General features: G+C 39.2%; 3 protein-coding genes across 5 annotated transcripts; 2 read left to right on the top strand and 1 right to left on the bottom strand.

Moving 5' to 3' along the window:
• Positions 1–20: 20 nt before the first annotated feature.
• On the bottom strand, positions 21–9,353 carry LOC136435203 (origin recognition complex subunit 5-like). Its single transcript, XM_066428492.1, has 15 exons — positions 9,257–9,353; positions 8,419–8,585; positions 7,803–7,895; positions 7,287–7,490; positions 7,020–7,094; positions 6,345–6,456; positions 5,992–6,122; positions 5,542–5,590; positions 3,252–3,342; positions 2,989–3,053; positions 2,463–2,575; positions 1,672–1,722; positions 1,322–1,432; positions 1,020–1,132; positions 21–781 (listed from the first exon to the last, which is right to left on the bottom strand). Exons 2-15 carry the CDS (start codon positions 8,533–8,535, stop codon positions 736–738), a joined length of 1,371 nt encoding a protein of 456 aa, XP_066284589.1. The 5' UTR covers positions 8,536–8,585; positions 9,257–9,353; the 3' UTR covers positions 21–735.
• LOC136434256 (complement C1q-like protein 3) lies at positions 4,701–5,349 on the top strand. The gene has a single exon (XM_066426986.1). It carries the CDS (start codon positions 4,708–4,710, stop codon positions 5,251–5,253), a length of 546 nt encoding a protein of 181 aa, XP_066283083.1. The 5' UTR covers positions 4,701–4,707; the 3' UTR covers positions 5,254–5,349.
• A 238-nt stretch (positions 9,354–9,591) lies between the features above and the next one.
• Positions 9,592–22,022, top strand: LOC136435202 (LHFPL tetraspan subfamily member 3 protein-like). 3 transcript variants are annotated; one of them, XM_066428490.1, is made up of 5 exons: positions 9,592–10,020; positions 10,383–10,534; positions 13,305–13,578; positions 18,043–18,288; positions 20,110–22,022. In XM_066428490.1, exons 2-5 carry the CDS (start codon positions 10,412–10,414, stop codon positions 20,316–20,318), a joined length of 852 nt encoding a protein of 283 aa, XP_066284587.1. In that variant the 5' UTR covers positions 9,592–10,020; positions 10,383–10,411; the 3' UTR covers positions 20,319–22,022. The 3 variants fall into 3 exon arrangements, with proteins under 3 accessions (XP_066284587.1, XP_066284588.1, XP_066284586.1); XM_066428491.1 differs by lacking the exons at positions 9,592–10,020; positions 10,383–10,534; positions 13,305–13,578 and adding exons at positions 15,307–16,142; positions 19,411–19,489 and having other exon boundaries at positions 20,110–20,223; XM_066428489.1 differs by lacking the exons at positions 9,592–10,020; positions 10,383–10,534; positions 13,305–13,578 and adding an exon at positions 15,312–16,142.
• Positions 22,023–22,114: the final 92 nt, after the last annotated feature.

Raw genomic sequence — 22,114 nt, 5'->3', positions numbered from 1 at the left:
GATAAGTGATCGACACAAGCTTTTTTTCCAGGAGTAAGAAAATACCATTCTTTATTTCTTAATGCACTTGATTTCTTGGTTCATATAGTGTATAAATGAATCAGTACTTTGATGGCACTTAGAAATCAATGGATGCTCATTAAGTCAATTGTAACCTTTAGTTTTATCTATTCTAGATTCTTAGCTTGCATCCAACAATACCTCTAGACATTCCATATTTTCCTTAGGAAAACTCTTTGGGTTCCATATCAAAGCTACTCTTCCATTGTCACAAATATCATGAGTCTAATTTTTTCAGGTACTAATAATTTTTCCTATCTAATCATTTTCAGCACCACATACATGCATCTGAGGAACTATTCACTAAGGAAATCTTAAAGTATTGGCATAAAAAATTCAGTGCTGTTTATACAGAAGTACATTGTTCTCAATTAGACTCCAGGATAGAATCATTATTCAAATCAGACACAAGTTAGTAAGTGACTTATTTGTTATCCACATACAGTATCACAGCATGATACGTCAAGTATATTCCGGTTTGACATGCTATATTTTGCATGGAATTCATTATGTTTTAATCATTACATGTACATGTACCTGAGGTTAATCTAAAACACAAAATGAAGTTTGGCTTTTCCATGGAAACCTGTATAGACAAGCATTGGCCCACTGTTGTCTCATTTCCCAAGGTTGTTAGTGTATCATGCTTCTTGACAGTAGTCGTGGCTTTGGAGGTTAAACGAAATCATACAGATACCTGATGATGTCAAAGTTTACTGTCCTGTGAAAAAAAGAGAAAACATTATTAGTGTTCTCAAAGTCACATTCATGGGGAATGGAAATTTTGAACAGATTCCAAAAACTGTATTGCACTTGCTACACTTTTCACACATTAAGACACAACCTGAATTCTTGTGACAAGGGACAACCCTTGAAAACTAGTAAACGCTTCTTTATGAAAAAAAAGTCAGGTTAGGTGGTATAGAAGACAAGAATCTGTTGTTGAAGATGTTCCACACCTGGCTATAGACCTCATGAAGTCCAGGCCCACTGTGCACTTGAACTTTGACCCGTCCAGCTGATCATCACTGCCGACTTGGGTCATCAGGCGCAAGGTCACCAGGGAGGAGATCTATGGTGTCAAAGCATAAAGGAGTCAACAAGAAAATTGCAATGACTATCTCATTAATAAAATAGTTTTAAAAATTGGCAACTCCGGTAACTAAACCTGTGAATAGATGAAGCATGTGCTACTTTCAAATTGATAAACTCTTTCAAATTACGTAAGCCCTCATTAACTTATCAATTTCCAGTAACTAACCTGTGAGTAGATGTTGGCAGTAGGTGCAACCTTTCCTTCCACAATGCTGTAGAAGATGGCCATCAGCCTGTCTAGTGGGAAGGGTTTGGGACCCAACAACTGACTACTGGCCTGTAGGGAAAATGGTGGAAGTTAAGTCCTTTGGCCTCAACTAAGTAATCATGTAGTATTGCTTACTTAATATATAAGGTGATGAAAACAAGCTAGGCATCCACATTGCTCTATAGCACACTACAACCCTAGTTGGATTCATAGAGCAGAGCGACAAAGGAAGTTGGTTTGGCTATAATCTTGAAATAAAGTAAAAGATATCTAAAGATGTAAGTTACACAATACACACGTATACTTACCCTTTCATCTCTCTTCATTTGTTGTACAGTTTTCTTTGTCCTCCCAGCATGCTGTATGAATCAACATCAAAGGGATGGAATCTTAGCCTACAGCTAATCTGTTGAATTCAATGATGCATACTCTAAGGCACTTAGGTGCAAGTACATTAAATTTTGTATATCCCTCATGGTGATTTTTAACAGAAACAGTGAGCAAAAGTGGCACAGCAAACAACATTGCAGCATATACATAATATTTCATATGTACATCAGTTCTGGTACAGCCTACCAGAGTAAAGGCTTAAAAAATTATATTTATTTATCACAGTAACAGGACATAACTTTTGCCTAGTCTGTCCTAGACTAAGGAATCTAGCCAACAGTGCTTTAATCAATAAAATGCAACTTGACATTTAGATGAAAGAACCATCTGGCTCCAGAACACCAAGGTTGAGTGTGTCAAATGTACACAGACACACCACCAGGCACGTAGTGCATGTATATTCCTGGGGTAAATAAATCTTTCTCAAGCAATTTTTCATGGATCAAATCATTGGGAAAAAGTTTAAAGTGTTCTAAATCAAGCAACTATCAACACAATATACAAATGTATCTAGTAATCTACTGTTAAATTGTTCTTGAGATTGAATTAGTTTTTGGACATTGCAATTAACTTTGATTTCTCCCCACATTGACCTTAAGAAGCAGACTAGTACCATGAGCACTTACTGGAACCATCGACCACCAATGAATAAGTCTTCAGTATGACTGCAGTACCATTAATGACCAATAGGTGGCACTCATGTACAGACCTTGAGGAAGAATCTCCGGTCTGTCCGAGCAGGGTTGTAAGATGCCAGGTAAGCAGCAATCAGCAGAAACTTGGAGTAGAACGGTAGCTCCATATTCACTTTGCCCGTCAGAGCTTAAGACATACAATCAGTAGCACATTAGTACACTAACTACCTGTCAATAAAATAGAGTTTATTTGAATTCTCCATATCAAATGGATGGGATGGCAAAACATGTGTGAACCCCTTTAAGTTGCCACCCCAGTTTATCATCAATACATAATCTTTCAGAGATCACATGCAACAGAAGTCACTGGTATCAAAACAATTGAACCACTCACAAGAATTTTCATAAAACAACTATATACTGAACATGTACATGTATACATACTTCTGTTTGCGGTAATTTCTGTTCTGTCTTCTGCCCGCCTACCCCCTTGTTTCAACAGCAAACTAAAAAACACAAGTAGGAACATTCCATTTCCTACCTACCGCAAAACTAAATTCCTGCAAACTTAAAAACATTTACAGCAAAAGCTAACCCTACTTTTGATATTTGTTACTAATGTCTCCTGTGCAGCAGCTTCCTCTTGCATCCTCTCCCATTGAGCACTGGAAAGAAAAACCATGTAAAAATGTCCTGTACTTTTTAATGGTCTGAAAACACTTCATCATAAAACATCACTTTTACAAAAGACTGTGGACTTAGCCTTCAAGAATCTGGAGAAATTTCATTTCACCAATGATGTTTACTTGAATATGATCTATAAAATGTTTTGTTTTCCTAAGCAAGTAACAGAAGTTCCTCACCTGGACACTTCTCTAAGGTAGACAGTTTGCAAAGCTTTTCTCAGGTGTGGCTCAATGTTCCTCCACAACTTGTGAACATCTTCTTCAGAGGCTGAGTATTCAGCAAAAAAATGTCAGACTTAAAATGTCAATACGTTGATCTGTATCAATACACATGTATTTACAGCTTTTCAATCACAACTTAAGTTCCATGACCTCATACCTTTGCCAAGTAAATTTTGTCTCATTACAATTCAAGTGATATGTAAACTCACTCACTCATCCAGTTGAACGTCTATCAAAGAAGTATCTTATCAGTATAACTTATATGAATTCATTATCTCCTCTTTCCAAATTACATATGATATGTTGCAAATATCCTTCTTCAAGAAGCTTTGGTAGCATTTCCTCATTAATCATGCAAATGATCGTGACCATAGCTTGTACAATAGTTTGCACAGCAGTACACTTGTTGCTACACTCGACATCTTACTGACAAGTGTAGCATGACGTTGGCGCCCACGCTCTTGGATTTTGAACTCGAAAGTCTGCTAGTATAGAGGAGCCAAGATGCAAGAGGAACATGTTGTATCCCTCGTAAGATCTGCTGGTTAAGTGTGCCAAGATATGTACCTGTATCTGAAGCTATATTAATCAACAAGGGCATCACACAGTCCAGTGCACACAAACCACAACTTTTCAACACACAGCTAAGCCCTGCACTTCTAACTCCAAATATTAGGCAGGTGAATGTAAGAAGATACCTAAGCAACGTTAATGGGCAAACAAAGATCATGATAGACTGACGTCTTAAGACGTTGGCAAAGCCTACTCAAGTAACTAAGAGCTTTCACTCTCCTCCACTTCAGCTATTAGTTACCATGGTGGTTTGCAAACTTCACAGGAACCCATGAATCAGTCCAGACAACTGTAACCCTCACCACAAGCCGTATCGCTACATTTTCCAATGCTGTAACAGTCGAAAATGGCTCAAAGAAAAGTGTTTGTTGCTGTTCTTCTTGGCACTTTGATAATCCAGACTCTTGCTAAAGAGGAGATGGTAGAGGATGGCTCCTGCTCCAAACAGTTCAACAACAACCAGAACATCACGGTGGTGGCCGCGCCCGGGCCTGCCGGGCCTAAAGGGGACATGGGACACAGAGGTACGGAATTCAATTCAATTCATCTTTTTGAACAGCCTCCAGTACATTGTCCAGTCCACATGCTTTCCTTGAATTGATGGGAATTTTGTCTCCCCAATTGAGCACAGGTCAGGACGCTTATCTTCAAACAGGAGTGGGAAGATATGGGTAGACTGACTCTGACACAATCAATAAGACAGTCAGAATCAATTTGACTGATGTGCCTTTGAAACTATGTATCTTCATTCCTTGCAAGCATTAGCTAAACAGTTGTGATAGGAAAGCAGCCAATCTGAGATTGATTTGCTGTTTTGCGATTTTCAGGGCATGGCGGAATGCCAGGTGAGAAGGGCGTGAGTGGTGCGCCAGGTAAGCTGGGTCCGGTCGGACCGAGAGGTGAGAAGGGAGACAAAGGTGAGCAGGGACCGGCAGGTGAGAAGGGAGCACCTGGTATCAGCCCACCTACTCCACCTGTCGTGGCGTTTTCAGCGGTGAGAACGACTGGGCTTGAGAAGCCTTCCTCCAACACAGTGTTGACGTATGACATCATCCTTAGCAACGTGGGCGGGGCCTACAACCAGGAGACGGGGAAGTTTGTAGCTACAGCCGGAGGAGTCTACTTCTTCACGTTTACTGGTATGACACCTAATGTAGCCCACTCCAACTATTTTGTCCGTCTAATGAAGAATGGTATAAAGATGGTTGGTCTGCACGAGAACAACGGCGGCCAATCCCATTACCAGTCCAGCAGTAACAGCGCCATCCTGCAGCTGCAGCCTGGGGATGAGGTTTGGGTGGAGCTGGACTCTCACAGTCGGAGTTTGTACAGTGATGGCAACAGGTTCCTTACATTTTCCGGATTTCTTATCCACTCAAACTGATTCAAACAGCAATGTCATGTTTTGTAGGCACCAACCCAGAACTGATTTTGAACTAACATCTAGATGACCTGAGCAGTGTGATAAAATAATAATTGCATTACAATTACATATTTTAGGAACTTGGTTGGGCTACGGTTGTGTCTTGTCTAACCTTCGTCTCCCCAACACTTACCCACCTACCAAAAATCATGAACATCCATCAACAGCTTTATGTTGTTAACATCCACACCCACTCCACCATACCAAAACCGAAAACAGGTGAAGGTAAAAATAACAAATCATACTAACCTTCTCCTTTTTTAATTGGTTCACAAAACTTTGGAAAGTTGAGTACAGCCTGTTGAAGAAGCACATACATGTATCATCCACTGAACAATCTGTTCATCACTCAAACTATCTAACAATTTCAACACCCTTTATACATCATGTACCTTATAATTCTTTTCATATTTATCCAGTCAGCTGGAATGCACAACTTTAAGTAAAGGCAGCAGCAGTATACAGTAGTTTACTGCAAAATTACTGATGATAAGTTGCATTACACCCCAAATTTGTAGTCATTCAGTTATGAAAGTCCATACATAGAGAATGATGTGCTTGGACTACATGCATTTAAAGGTGTATTTCAATGGCTTTGCAGCAGATGAGTCTCAAATTACAAAGGAGAGAAAATTGCACTTTCTTAAACTTGAGCTAATGGAATCTTAGACATATAGCATTTTCACAACTTTTACTTACAAGATGTCTTATCTCATTCAGGTTCCTGCAGGCCATGTAGAAGACACTCAGTACAATGTTGACATAAGACATGTAGAAATCTTTAGTATAACCAGCTGGGCAGTCTAATGACAAGATCTCCAGCAGTTCATCTGTAATGAAACAATTATGTCAACACAGGATATTTGTTATAGATTTGTTTGTATCTTTTACAACCATTTGTGTTCAAACTATTTACAAGTATTCTGCACTTCAAAAAAGTAAGGATATTGTTTGCATAAAACTACTTGTTTAACAAGTTTTTTTTCTGCAAACTACAATGAAGAAGATATTGGAATTTGGATGAATGCCTATGACCTCTTCAGAAGCCCCACCTTTTGTATAATCTGGGAAGTGCAGCACCAGAGGTTCACACACCCCTGTCCCAGCTCGAAACTTCTCCCACACAATCTCTGTCAGCAGAATCACACACACATTGCATCCAGTCTGCAGAGACAATATAGAATAGATGAACAGCAATTCCTTGAAGCTACAACAGCTACATGTATTCATACAGCATAACACAATAAACAAATGTAACACAATACAACATTGCACAACTTTGTTGACTGCTTTTCAATGTTCATTACCATATTTCAAGTTGCAGACATATACCCTAATGCCATGTATAACATTCGGTACTTAAAATTACCAACATACCAGCTCCCAAGCCTCAGAAAGGCAGGTAATACCAACCAAAAAAACACATATTTCAAGCCATAGGCGCAAGAAGTTGAGAAAGTTTTGTGTCCTCAAACAAAACATTTGTAGTAGCAAGTAGTAACATGTATTTGTATTTGTAGCAACATGATTCCGAAACAAATAATATTAACATTTTCAACAGCAGCGCAACTAGCACACTCAAAATGCATTCTAAATATTCTATGGAAGCCTGTGTGATAAGAGCAGAACCCCATGTGATAACCAAAGTTATCGTCTGGTCCGGAACACCTGTACCAAAAGTTTTTGTGGCCCAGGTATGACATAATTAAATAAAAGTACCAACATACCAGCTCCCCAAGCCTCAGGAAGGCAGGTAAGATGTTCATGTCCATTTCCCTCAGCCTCTCAGCTTTGTCCAGTACCTGAAGAACATGAATACATCATCGCATTATCATAGGATAACAAATTTACAATGTCTTTATCCCTACATCCTTTATTTTCTTTGATTCTTTGACAACCATGATAGGCATATCTGTTTCTGCTATTTCAACAATATCAAAACTTTTCATAATACCCCCAAAGACAATACATAATACATGTATGAGCCTCCTTACAATATACATGGTCTCCTCTTGTAGCTCTCGATCTCCTATAACTGTACGTAAAGTCTTGACAAAATCGTTCATGTTGTCACAGCGGCTGTAGTTTGTGTAGTCGTTGTCTGGGGTGGGTGTAACCATGGCGACCTGGTTGAGGATGTGGTCGTACAGGAGACGGGAGGTGTAGCACTCCACGCAGTTCACTAACGCATGGGGTAGCTGGGAGCACAAGACAAACAATTTGTTGGCCTTGGGTCAAAAGTAAATGAAATAACTTGAGGTATCAACTTTCAGACATGTATATTTGCTATCAATCACCTACAAATTCTCAAAATTATAATTCCAAACGATAAAAAAGGCATGCAATTATACTGTTTTCTCTATGATTCTTACACTCTTCTGTACGTGAATGATTGTTTTGTAGAAAGTAAAATGAAATAACCTGCACATCTGCACAATCATGCTGCAGTCAGCATGACACGTCTTTTAACTTAAGCCAACACTTAGGTAAAGCAGGACCATAAGATATACCTTAAGAGTATTAAGTATGCTGCTGATGACATGTGACTTGCCGGAGCCTGTAGGACCATACAGGAACACCCTGGGGCAGCTCAGATGGTTATTCTGAGGGTAAAGAACAACACATCAGTTGATGGTTTGTTGTAAATGACTCATCTACACCAAATCAAGCTCAGAAAAGAACAAGAAATAGTCATTAATCTATTCATGAATCTTTAGGGAAGTCCCTTTAGATAGGATCATGCCTTCAAGTACGAGATTTACCAACACAGGATTGAGGTGTGCAAAAATTTGCTTTTCCCCCGAACTATTGTACGTAGAGTGGAACACAGCAATGGCATTGCTATTACTAAGTACAGTAGGAGCATCCTCATTGATTAGCTAGCAGATAGATGTGCAAAGGATAGGTGTGACAGGTCATTCAGTGTAAAATAACAGCTGCTGCCGTGCCGCGTGCCTGCGAAGCAGGTGTTATGCAGAAGGGGGATTATACCAGCTATGTAGGTAGATGTTATCATTTCTCCTAGACATAAAATCAAAAAGCTTTTAGAGCTAATGGGTAAAACAATTCCACAAAACAGATACATCATTACCTTAATAGATTCATCATAGCATGTTTCATCCCTACCTGCCCAAACAGTGCCAGTAGGAGTTTGACCTGGTTCTGACGACTGGGACAGCTCCTGTACAGCTCTGCTAGCTGTTCCGCAGGATGGCCAAACACAACGGGAGGGCCAGCTGCCATGACAATGGCTATCAAATGACTGTTCTTGCAGTAAGACAATATTTGAGTGCCTGAAAAATGAGGGAGAAGGACATTAGATATTGTAACTTATTCCTCGAGCCTCAAGTATCATTTAGCTTAATGTTAACATTAGCATGAAAATTATATTGCTGCAAACGCAGAAATGTTCGCAGCATTTTTTGTTCGCAGTTTTCCAGCGACTGTTTCACCGCAAACTTAAAACCACCGCAAACATTTTTGTCCAGTACTGTAGCAGTATGTGACTATAGGCTAACTGTTATAGCGCTTCCGCGAACTGAAAACCACCGTGAACACTCACCTTAGCGTGCAATAAAAACCAAGCGAACTTAAATGCATTTACAGTATTGTCATAAATCATTTATTATCATATATTATTATCAAATCAAACTATTTGAACAAATTATGTTTGGATACCGTTGATTTTTGCTTTTGTTTGAAATAGCTAAGTAAAAGCTACTCTCACTTTGTCACATATATATTAGCTCTTGGAAAATCCTTGACACTAGATTCTCGATATTAAACCCTTGATTAAACGAAATATTTTTCAACCTTCCTGTCGCCCCCCTCCCCACCTCAATTCACAAAAACATGACTTTGCCACTTTCAATTCCCAATAGTTTCGCTATCAAATGACATCGAGCGAGACTAAAAGATCATACTTTCATGTAGGTTAGTGCTAGTAAACAATATTTGTACTCACTCGGGGAAATGAAGACAGAAAATTGAAAAGAAGGGGCCTCCGCGTTTGCTTTTTATCGTAAACCCGCCATTTGATTTTCTCGGTCTACGATTGGTTTAGAAATTGGTGGAAGAAACTATTCTGAATATGAAAAAAGGAGTGATTTAAACATTCTAGTTTAAATTCGAGTCGTATCAATCAAATATAGTTTCATGTTTCATGATCTATTATCTAAACATGAAATAATTATTATTACAAATATAAACTGTGACTTATAATGAACTGATAGTGTTCTTAAATGTAATTTCTTTTGGCAAAACCCATATGAAGTAGACTAATCCGAGGTCATAGGTGACATTAGTTATTCCGACTCCAATTTCTCCGGGTCGTGGAGCATTTGTGTTGAATATGGGCGGATTTTCATAACAATAGAGCGTACAGGCGGGCCTCGAGGGGGAAGGAGACGTGAAATTGTGCCTGGGAGTGACCTCTCGTAGTTCCCGGCACAGTTCGGGCCCCACCTAGGTAACATTCCGGCGTTCACACGGCCGTAGACAGGACCGGATCACGGCGTACCGGTGGTGTTTGTGTTTGCTTACGGTGCAGGTGTGTCCGCTACTTGATACGCAAAGTACGCAAAAGGATACAGCGGAACTAAAGTCATTTTAGAGAAGTGTGGAATCGAATTTCCTGAAATTTACGAGGTTACCCTCGGCCAAGAGTCCGAGCGTTACGGTACGGTTCACCAACCGGGCCATCCTGATACCGGACAGCATTCAAACCAGGTGAGATGGAAACTTCGGTGTAGTATTACAAACCCCCGCCCGTTCTTGGTTTGTCCAGCTCATATTTCATATCTTTGATTAAGGAAATATTAGAGGAACCAAGGCAGATGTAGTACACCCATCCGTGTTATCAGTTGTGTGTGCTCCTATGAATTCTTAAGGCTAAAGATTAATGATGAAGGAGCAAGGAGTAGATGTGTACCAAAGACCACAGGTGTGTTTGCTGATCCTATTGTAAAAATTCCACAGTTGTTGACATGTGCTGTAATGCTTCAATGAAAGCAAACTTTCTTGGTAAATATTACATCTGATACATGTATTTGTTTCAAGTTGTATTACAGTGTCTGTTGATTCTTTAACAGATCATACAAACAATACACAAGCTTTGAAGATGTACAACGAGGAGCTGAAGATCTACCACAGCAGCTACATCCGCAATGCGCGGGCCATCGGCGTGTTGTGGGCCATCTTTACAATATGTTTTGGGATCATAAACCTTGTAGTGTTCATTCAGGTACGTATGTTACCTCAGTAAGTTATAATATACAGGTTGTAGAATCTGTCTGCAAAGTAGATCTATATAGCCCAAATAAGTTAGGAAACACTGACGAAAAAAAAATTTCTTACCCTTTGCCCAAGAGCTGTTTAGATAATTCAAAAGCTAAATGAGCCCATGGCAGGTGACAGGTGTTTGCCTAGACGTGTGTATTCAAGCTTTGTAGCAATCAACTCCTACTTCTGCAAAGTAAAGTACATGCCACGAGGACCAATTTTCAGCATCTTTACTTTTGGTGCATGCAGTCATGCCTGGTTTGCCGAAATTGCAGTTAATCAACTTGATAAATAACAAAAATATAAGTGAAACAGTGCTACATCATATACATGTAGTCCATGTGTAATGCTGTTTGCTTTGCCCACACTGCTTATTTGCCAAAAAAGAGTCTTGTCTTGTAAACAGCCAGTCAAGGTAGTAGGAAATTGACCTGAACATTCCTATAGAATGTAATGTAAGATTCTTTAAATTGGTAATTGCTTATTTTGGAGAAGGAAGAGAAGAATTGAAGCAGAGCTTTATGCAAGATTTCAAAGATTTTTAACTTCCTTGATTCAAGTAAACTGACCACATTCATATCTTCAGTTTGATCATAGGGAGAAATTAAGATTTCATAATTTTCTGATAAAGCAGCACAGAATTTTACATGTACTGCTTGGTACTAGAAAATATGCCACAATTGTATCACATATTATGCAATAGACATGTTGTATTACTATATTCCTCGCAGACTTAGGCCTCATGTTGACAGCTTTTACACAGTACTGAAGCTTGACCAATCACTCCAATTACATTACCTCCTTGTGTTGCATGTAAAATTTCCATCATAAATTGCCCACTTCCTGTAGCTTTCACTATTACTAATTCTAACCATACACCCATCCCCTGATTATCCATTTTCTTGCTTTATAGTCTTTATAGTCCATATCACATGCACCACCAGCCAAGGCTAGGAAGTCAGTATGGTAGTTGGCAATGGTCCCAAAAACGAAGTATTTCTTCTCACTTGTCCAATATAATCTTAATGTAAACCATAGCCAATTGGCCGAAGTCGATTTCTGCAATTATGACTCTTGTAAGTTACCTGTACAAAAGTAACATGTGCAAGTTGTCCCATAGTAATACTAATGGTTGCAGGATTTTACAGGCTTGTCCTTTTTATTACAATCCCCAAAGTAGCAATCAGGCCTGTGGAGTTAATACCCAAAAATGCTCTGAACAGCCATAAATGTAGGTTCTTCATTATTTTGGTGCATTAGTGTTATAGCAATATCACAGGGCTTGTTGCACTACATTCTTTTGTCCTACAATGAACCCAGGAGAAGTATAGGCAATGGTTGATGATATAATTTCATTCATTTTGAAAGGGAATATTCCACCTGATCACACTTATGATTTGATTTGGATTTCTTAAATACAGTAACACAATGATAAGAATGCCAGATCCTATTGGTATGGTCACAGAATGTAGCGGCTTCTGTTTTGCACTTTTATCTTTAAAAGTGAGAGGTAAGACCCTTAGTTATGTGTACGTGCAATGGGTCACTAGGTGTTTCACAAACCAAGCAAGAACAATATTTTCATTAACAATGCTGATGGTCCAAAGGAAATTTGGGAGAAAAACACCAACTATAGTACATTGTATTACTTGATAACAATGCAATTCCATGTATCATTATCAATGTAATGTAGTACTTGATAACAATAGTGCAACTAGGTCCAGAACCGTCTTTCTGACAGTCCATGCATTTTAGTATGCACTCACTGTGTTGTTATCTAAATTTAGATTTAGAGTAAATGTCAAAGTTGTCAATTCACAGAGATAGATGTACAGATAGGGCACTAATGGCCTCCCTTTGGGCCAGATGCTGTAGTGCTACCAAGGTATTCCTTTTGGACCTTAGTAAGTTATATGTGAAGGCATGTGTAATTTAGGAGGTTGTAACCCTTTTCTGAAGAAAAAAACACCACCTTTCTGTTAGTTTTTTCAGACCTTAGAAACATGTACTGTTTCTGTGGCACAATTCATCCCTTTCTGAAATGCTGAATCAGGCACTGAATCAGCCTCTTTTGAATCATTCAATTGAATACAAAACATTGTCTTTGCTTTGGATGCTGTGCTTAGGGTTATCAATGAATAATGAGGTGCATGTATATCTAAATGTTACCCACTCTATTTTTTCCATCCCATTTCCTCCTTTTGTTTGGCAACTGATTATATGCTGTAATGTGTTACCATATGGTAATGATAATGGAGAAAGACAAAGATATAAAAATATAAGGAACATACAAGATGGTTTGCATGGAGGAGTCTCAACTATGCTTTACTGTGAGTGAATTCTAGAAGGCCAAAATTAAACATCTATCTCATGCATTACATAAGATATACCTTTCCTTGCTTACAAATTACATAGAATCAAAGTGGCCTAGATTGTGCCTTGCAAAAAAGACACATAGATACAAGTTAATACATTGTAAAATTCAATATGGCACAACAGCTGTCTCACATTTCATCTCTATAATGCTTTTTTCTTGTTGACCTAGATACTTGGCATCTCTGGTGTATACTTATTGATGAATGAATATAAATGAGTTGAAAATGTTTTTAGATTTATATAATGTTATGTATAAGCAAATGTAACAATACAAATGTATTTTAAATGGTGGGAGCCATTCAACTTGCTCAATGTCTTAATTGCATCATTGAGACAAGTTTTATCTTTGTCCTCAGCCCTTCTGGATAGGTGACTCCAAGGACACACCTATGACTGGTCACTTCGGCCTGTACCGGTACTGCCTGGGCAGGGGGCTGACACAGACCCTACAGTGTGAGGGGCGGCTAGATGACTTCACTACCATTCCCAGCGATGCTTTCAAGGCAGCCACCTTCTTTGTCGGGTTCAGCTTCCTGATGATCCTAATCTGCATAATCTGTATGCTTCTCTTCTTCTGCGTGCATGCAGAGAAGGTCTACAAGATCTGCATGTGGCTGCAAATTGTCTCTGGTAAGTTCTCACCAATTGCTTTCTTTGCCAATAGACCAAAGTTTCCCCATTATTAGATTTCCCTATTTGAATTATGTAATACATGTATGTAACATTATTACAAGACAAACTGTATATTTTCTGACATACACCCTAGCTGTCAGGTCACCAAAGTGTGCTTCATAACATCTGTACTAGTAGATAGGTTGTCACATTAGTTTACATAGGATGATAGGTTGTTTATGTGCTAGTTAACAGGTAGTTGATTTCATTGATTAACACATGTAGATATATGTAAGTAAATTAGGAAGTTGTGGTACAAATTATACTTCTCAGATTCAAAATGCATCCCATTTTTCACATGAGGCTTCATTTTTATCAGGCAGGAAAAATCTCTCTCTAAAACTGGCAAGGCTTCTGGTTTGAAATTGTAGTGATAACTACAACCATTGAGAATAGAAGTTGTGCTGTAGCTACCAAATGTACCAAATGCCATTCTTCCTGTTTCCTCCATTATTCTCCTGATGGTTTGTTTGGAAAGTGAAACCCCGTGAGAGTTTTTAAAGCCATTATCACCCTACTGTAAACTGTGTATTATCCCAACATAATGAATAGGGTGTGTCTTTTCACAGGATGTGTGATGGGAACTAAATCCTCCACACATACTGTTGATAGGAGGGTGTGTCTGTGTGATTAGATACACATTCTTTATAGACTCTCTTGGTTAGCAACAATGTACCACCCTGGGATTGGATGTGTTTAGGCTATTAACTTGTTTGCAGAGTGTATTTTGACTGCTCAAACCACTTGTCAATCTTATCCTCTGTAAATTGTTTGTCAATCACACAAGACAATGTTAGATACATTCGTACTGATTGAGCTAAATGGTCTGGTGACTACAGTAAGCTGTGGGCAGTTAGTGAATGGCAAGAATACAAAATGAGGATCTCCAAATGAATTAATGGAGTAAGTAGCTAGGTCTTGAGAAGATAGTACTAGTATCGAAGGCATGAAGACTTAGGCATTTTTTTTCATGGAAAGTCATGATGTGAGTTTCATCCTCCTCCCCATTCTCTGCCACACATTTGGATGTATTCAACCGGCTCTAGAAAGTACAATGTACAGGGTGGAGCCTGGGGTGGCGCTATGGTTAGAATGGGCTTAGTGTAACAACTGTTTAACATGTTGCATGATGGGGGCCAGGGCCAACTCTGCTGCAGAGGGCAGGGTGGTTAGACTGGTATGCCCTGGAACCAGCATGTATTACAATTTCAATGTTAGACAGTGCTGGAATTGAATTTGCTTCAATTATAATATATTTCCTACAGCCAAGAATGCATGAGAAGAGTAGAGCCCAAATACTTATCATCTTTGAATACATAGTTTATAGGTAAAAGCACTTAAGATTCATGATGTGACTTGAGTGCTTGAAATCAGCTCCATCAATTTCTTCGTGTTAATGCTGTAGTTGACAGCATGCAATTTTCTATCATTACCATTGACTGATGATCTCCACAGTGCAGATTTTCGGCAATTTGAATTTTCGTATGCAACATTTTGTAGAGCTTTATACATTATTAGTATTACCAAACAGAAAATGTCCTTCCAGCCCTTCATCTGCTTGGAAATTATTGTTAAAAAGCAGCTCAACAGGATGACATGTCTCAATGCATGTTCCAGGGCTGGCCCAAAGAAAGTGGCAGCTAATTTCCATAACAATGCCGCTGGGTGACCTCAGACCCAATACTAGTAATTGTTAGAGCAGCCTCTATCTCGCAACAACACCCAGTCTATTGTTGTCACTGGGAGTCGTCTCCTGTGGGACGTTGAACTGGAATATTTGTGTGTCTAAGGTTCTGAATGTTGGATACAACAGCTGCAAGAAGTCAGCCAGATTGCCAGTTTTGACGTGGCTAATTGGTTAAAATTGTTCTTAGATTAGAACAGACAGATTTCTTCAGTTGCTTTCGCAGAGTGTCTGACTGAGCCCCGGACGAGGTCGGCCTATTCAAATGGTCTAAATTCTTCCCCTTTCAAGGCATATTTGGGATTATATTAGAGCCTAGTGTGCGTGAGTCTTGAAATCCTTGTCACCATGTCTGTTGTTGGCGATTACTATGGGGAGACGGTCATGTACGGTCCTGCCATGAGGGACGAGGACATGGATCGACATTTCTACTGGCACAAGATCCAGGTCCGTGTGATCTCGGTGCTATGGGCGATCTTCACGGTCTGCTGGGCCATCATGAACATCGTGGTCTTTGTCCAGCCCTTCTGGATCGGAGATAGCAGCACGACGCCAATGTCAGGGTACTTTGGCCTGTTCCAGTACTGCCTGGGAGGTGCGACTCCGAGGCTAACCTGCAGCGGAAGGTTTGACGACTTCAGCTCCATCCCGTCCGACGCCTTCCGTGCGTCAGCGTTCTTCGTTTTCTTCTCCATCCTCATGGTGATGATCGTGATCATCCTGATGTTCCCGTACTTTTGCCTGGTGTACATCGATGACCGGCGGGACGTTAGCAAGCCCCCCAGCCGTGCACACATTGTCATCATGATCGTTTGTGGGGTGCTTCTGCTCATCTCTGGTGAGTCGTAAAAGGGCATTAAAACCAAAAGCTTGGCAATGGATTTTTCTATATCCAAAGATACTAACTATGCCAGTGGCATTTTCCAGTGGAATATTATGTAACAAACTATTTCAAAGGACAGTCCTGGGAAGTTAATTGATGATCATACATACATTGCATAACTACATGTATATTGAATATTCTTTTGTAAACAAAAATCGTCCTCAATGGGTCTAGGGAGGAAATATAATTCATGCTGATAAGGATTCATCTCCAACAAAGCTTCTGAGATACTTGATGATGATGTTGATGACATTTTCCTTGTAATAAACTGGCCCAAGGCAAGCTTGAATCTTTGATATTTCAAAGTTTATCTTTTAATAGATCATATCATTTTCATCAAGAATATTTTGTGCTTCAGAGATGGTTCTTGAAAAAATTATATATAAAACCATGTCTTTTCTTCTTGCGCATGTTATCATAAAAGCAGATTGTCTACATTCCATTTGCACCACTTCATTAAGAGAGATACTTATACATCATTGAAAGAACTTAGTTAGTGTTGGTCAAAGTAACATAGAATGTATACAACTTGTGCACAGCTGAATAGTAGCGTGTCCCAGTCTGTACCAGCTCCAGGTGTATGGGTGTGGCATATAATGGTGAAAGCAGTCAGCTTATAAATTATGCAGGTGTTCCATGTCCTGTAGGAATTTCTGCAAAGGTCACACTTTTCAGTCCAGAGGGTGCATTGGACAAAGCATTTTGTTTTTTATTTTATATCAAAAATAATTCTTTAGAAAAAGTGTCATATTCTCAATGCATAGATTGAAGCATATTGGCTGCATATAGTCAAATGTCGTGTTTACTATTTGACTGAAAATTCATTGATTATGTTTCATGATTGCCATGACAAAAGCCAAGAACTTGCCACATTGTTCTGACATTTCGTGACAGGTTGTTTTCTTACAGATTGGTGGTGATCCATTATAGCTTACTTAGGTATCGGCCATGTTTTTTTTTCACCTCCACTTAGCTGGGAATTGAAGGTCATTCTAGCATAGCCTTCTGTGTCAGTGGCTCAGACCCACCCAACCAGTTATACCAGCGTGAGTCATACTGTAAATTCCCACGGTTGGCCTCAGTGAATTTATCACAGGTATTCTAGAGTCTACTACCAAAGCATATTTACCAGCATTATCCAGGATGCTCAAGGCACTAGTGAAAATTTCTTATCTAGTAAAATTGCACCTATCCTCTTTTGATCATTAATAACTGAATCGCTTGGATGCATCCTTGAAGTAAGGCCTTTTCAGAAGAAGAATACAATTTAAGATAAATTTATGACGGTAGGACTAAAAATTCCACGAAGTAAAGATGACTTCAGGTACAATCCATTAGTGTGGTTTGGACTAGACGGGCAGTTATTTAGCACTTTTGTCATGTTTGGCTGATACCAGCAATTTTCTGCCCCATTAGGAACAGATAGGATCTGGGAGCCTATCTGAATAATGACAGACTGGGGTACCTGGGAGATTCTGTCCAGCAACACGTTTGTGCAGCAATTCCCAAGAGGATGGCAAAGAATATAATTATAGAGAACTGCATATTTTTGCAAAAATTGTCTCACTGTTGCTTTTAATATCTCATTGCATTTTCTCATATAATTTTTTTCCTTTGCAGATCTCTAGAAGCAAAAGACAACACTAATCTTGGCTGATATTTGGTGTAATTTATATTTGAATAAGCAATGGCCTATGAATATGTTGAGTGTCTCCCTCTTGAAAGGATTTTTTTTCAAAATTGATAATGAAATCAATGATACAATGCAAATATGATTTGCAGCTGTGGGAAGCCATACATCTAGTATCTTATATGTAGGAAAATATCTTTAAGTATACATTGTATTCTTGTCCAGCCCTGTGCATGTTCCTGGCCTGTGTGATCTACCCTGCTGGTTGGGACAACTCGCTGGTAGCCGGACTGTGTGCCAACGGTGCAGAGAAGTATCAGCAAGGGGAGTGCACCATCCGCTGGGCCTACATCCTCGCCATTATCGGTATCTTCGACGCAGCCATCCTCGCAGCCCTCGCCTTCTTCCTGGCCGACCGGCAGGAGAAGCTGGCCTTCGCCTCTCACGGACTGATCAACGGAGGCCCTGCCGGTACAGTACCTCCTCCCCCGGCCATCCCTCCTTCCCTCCTTCCCACTGCTGCAGAATTACTGGCTAACCCCAACCCCGACTACATGTGATAATGCAGTCTGTATGTCTCTTCTTTCTCTCTCTGAACTCCTGTCATGCAATATGTAATACTTTTTGTCAGTTGCTAGATTTGATTTGACATTCACAGACAATATCTACAGTAACTGTTCTGTTCAGCTGTCTGACAGATTTGTAGTTGCTATGCTTCTGAAAATGTCTGCATTGTGCATTTTATGCCACTTTAATACTCTGTCCTCTTCTTCCTGTGTACACGTCGAAGACACCGATAATGTAACAATATAAGGTATAATTCAATATAACAAAATGAATAAAAAGGTTGCATGTGAATATGCAAATGAAAAAACTATTTACTCCATTGAACTATTGTGTATACATCTAGTACTAGTAAAATATACTGTCCTGACTTTCAAATTTTCTCTGTACATATCTCTTTCTCTATACTCTGTCACCAAATGTCTCTCTGCCATGTGCAGCAAAAATGTTGAGAGTACATGAATCACCATAGCAAAGCGTGATTCAACGAAGTGTTTTGCTGCTGCAAAACTTGATACAGGTTTTTTAATGCGAGTACACTTTATACATTCCTCTCTCTCACTGTTAATTTTGTATCAAACTTTTTGCTCTACATTTGTACAAAGCTTCAATTCTAACTTCTAACTACTGAAATGTATGAAACATTGTTCCCGTCTTCTAACTTCACTTCTTCACTGTATCTGCACAACAGGTTTGTGCTGTGTATATTTATCTTATGGCTCATTTTTACTTGGATGAGACGTTTTGACACACAGTAGTGTGGTCTATGAAGTTGTGTCATGGTAAACTTCTCACATGTTCTCTGATGTATTCTTTAGGCAATAAAATCTTGACATAAAGTGCCAAAGATTGATGAGTCAGACATATTTTGATCTGATTGTGTCAGTACTACTATTCTTAAGCATTACTGAAACATAGATCATGAAAAAAAAGAACAGGACCCCATGAATTCTGTAGGATAAAGTCTGCAAGTCTGTTCATCATGTCGAAATAGATGCATATGTAAAAGTCCTTTGTGTATTTGTGAAGACTTGCCACTCACAGTGCTGCAGGCAGGTACAGAGGAGGACAGAAAGCCTGCTGAACAGGAGACACCATGCTGATGGAGGTGCTAGGCTAATAACAAAAGCCACAACATTCGGAAATTCCAATCACTAGTATCTAATTCCAATGACATGCATCACCCTGATCTGAGAGGCTGACAGTGAACAATGGTTCAAAATTTACTGTTGATAAATTTTAGATTGATTAACAGCTGATGGATGCCCTTGACTGACTGACTGAACAGCAATCAGATTGTCAAAAATAATGTCCATAGTACGTTGATCTTGATATTATCTGCAATGACATTTTGATGCTGCTTCATGTGCCCAATAGTTTTTACTTTGCTACTTGAATAAAGCCATGTGCCAATTTGCATCAGAAATGGAAACTGCACAGCTGGAATCATGATCCAGTCACAACCAACCAATCAGCAGCACACAATGCCATGTGATCTCGACCAATCTCAAACTAACTTTCACATACAATTTTGAAAATTCCACTCTTCTATCTCTTCTAACGTTTCCAGTACACAAGTAAGTCTTCGTCCTCTGCTTTTCCTCCTTTCTCTTTCTAAAATCAGGCATCTTTCTGATCAACACCAGTTTGATATGATCTTTCATCAGTTTCTTCATGATTTGGGAATAACTAGACACTGTATGAACTGTGATGTTTCCTTCCTCGTAGCCTATGGAATGGGTGACCGTGCCTCCATCTCTGGACGTTCCATCGGATCCAAGCGCTCGTTCCAGCCGGCTCCACTGGCGCCGGAACCCACCGAGGCCTTCAACTACCACGCCGAGCCCATGCCATTGGACCGCCGCACCTACCAGTCCAAACGGCGCGGCTCTGGGGCCGGTTCGCAGATCAGCAGCAGCGGAGCTTTTTACCTGTGATGCTTCACATCTCTGTGCACGAATGATCACCCTTCATATGTGAGGTCTTAAAAAACAAGCACTGTGAAGTATGTAATGAACTAGCACAAAGCACATATTTAAGTTACGCTTTGGTCAGTATTTAGTGGAGATACAGTCATCTTTGCTCCACTATTTTGTTGTATGTGAACTTGTAGTTTTGTTGCATTACTTTTTCAATAGATATACTTGTAATAGACATCACAGCGACAGGATCGGTAGACTTGTATCAGAGATAAAGTCGCGTTTATTACAAGAATTTATAGTGCTGGCTAATGAATAATCTAATCAAGCATCTGTTATCCACTATTGATCAATGCTCGGTGGCAAAGTCACTTACTTTCTTCAAAAGCAACTTGTGATAGGGACCAATACAAATAAGACAAGCTTTATAACATTGAACATTTTAATGAGAGAAAAACAGTTTGTACCTTTACCTTTGAATGATATATTTACTATAGGAAATTTACTAAAAATCTTGATTATTGGGAATGAAAACTTAAAGATTTTTCATAATTTTAAAGATTTGTACAAGGATTTCATACAGACAACTTCTCTATAATGAAATTAGATCTGTGTATAACTCTCCTCAACAAGTATTTATCCATACTTACTATGTACTTAGTTATAGCTAAGAATATTGGAGCTGTATGAGTAGTCTTATCAGAGTTCTTAGTGTGGGTGCAGCTTGCTGAGGTGGTCTAAACTTAACAGTTTGTAGACCACTTACTAGTATTTTGAGTGCTACAAGTCCTTGTTCTTACAGATGTTGCACAAAAATATTTTATTTATGAAGCTTTGTAGATGTATATTTTATTGCCATGCTATTATGATACAGTATGCTTACGTAGTTATCTACTTAATATTTATGTATAGAGTGCCAGTATATACAGTGTAAAGTGATATTGGAGAATAGTATAAGAATAAAATTATGATATAACTCTGCATGATAAATGCTTTAGATGCTACCACTCCACCGCAACCTAGTTAAGTTCTATTGAAAACAAATTATGACTGCTTTGAATTAAAAGGTTGTCCTTTTACTTAAATTCACTTTTATAGTTTATTAGGCTGATTGCCTTGTCTTATCCATTTGTAGCTAGATGAATATTTCATGCATTATGCAATACTGATAGATACAGCAAAAGTCAGTATGTAGTTTGCCTAGTTAAAACTTTCATCTGGGAGACAGAACTTTTTCCTTATAATTACACTATGCAGTAGATACGCATATCAAAGACAATACAGGTTTTACCCTTTCAATGCTTCATATTCCACCGTAAAGCCGGCATCACACATTGCAGCAGGAAAATGTCTCGCCTGATGAGTCTGCGAGCTCTAGAGGGCAATTTCAACAGCAATACAGCCGGTGTCCTCTTTACTACTGCGACTTTTTAGAGATTGGACTATGTTCGCAGGTCCAATTTGATAGAATGGATTTTCAGGCGAAAAATATGCTCAGCGCTCTGGCAATTTTGACATCCAGTGACCAATTCGGCCAAAGGTCATTTAAAGTGTGACGCCGGCTTAAGAAGTGATAGAAATTGGAGAGGTATGTAAGACATATCAGGAGAGGTCCATGAAGTGTTTTAATGGGTTTTGTAAGAACTTGATTCAATTTGTACATCAGTGTGGTGGTGTTTTCTCTGAGTCACCCTTTTAATAAATGCGTAGATATGCCTAGAACTGTGGTTTCTGAATTCTTGAGCTTCACTGAATGAACAATTCTACAACTTGTGTTAAACTGGCTCACAATACATCACACTTTTATTCAATCA

Source organism: Branchiostoma lanceolatum, chromosome 5 (genome assembly GCF_035083965.1).
Source record: "Branchiostoma lanceolatum isolate klBraLanc5 chromosome 5, klBraLanc5.hap2, whole genome shotgun sequence".
Lineage (NCBI taxonomy): Eukaryota > Metazoa > Chordata > Leptocardii > Amphioxiformes > Branchiostomatidae > Branchiostoma > Branchiostoma lanceolatum.
The sequence above is the reverse complement of the archived record's forward strand: the minus strand, read 5'-3'. Positions and strand labels throughout refer to the sequence as shown.

What these genes read in the sequence shown, in the direction of transcription:
- LOC136434256 (XM_066426986.1), top strand. Translation starts at nt 4,708, where the DNA reads ATGCCAGGTGAGAAGGGCGTGAGTGGTGCGCCAGGTAAGCTGGGTCCG.
- LOC136435203 (XM_066428492.1), bottom strand. Translation starts at nt 8,535, where the DNA reads ATGGCAGCTGGCCCTCCCGTTGTGTTTGGCCATCCTGCGGAACAGCTA. An exon ending in TACTGGCACTGTTTGGGCAG is followed by an intron (nt 7,896 to 8,418) that starts GTAGGGATGAAA and finishes CTTTACCCTCAG; the next exon opens with AATAACCATCTGAGCTGCCC. An exon ending in TTCATGAGGTCTATAGCCAG is followed by an intron (nt 782 to 1,019) that starts GTGTGGAACATC and finishes TTTTTTTCACAG; the next exon opens with GACAGTAAACTTTGACATCA.
- LOC136435202 (XM_066428489.1), top strand. Translation starts at nt 15,653, where the DNA reads ATGTCTGTTGTTGGCGATTACTATGGGGAGACGGTCATGTACGGTCCT. An exon ending in GGTGCTTCTGCTCATCTCTG is followed by an intron (nt 16,143 to 18,042) that starts GTGAGTCGTAAA and finishes ATTCTTGTCCAG; the next exon opens with CCCTGTGCATGTTCCTGGCC. An exon ending in GATCAACGGAGGCCCTGCCG is followed by an intron (nt 18,289 to 20,109) that starts GTACAGTACCTC and finishes CCTTCCTCGTAG; the next exon opens with CCTATGGAATGGGTGACCGT.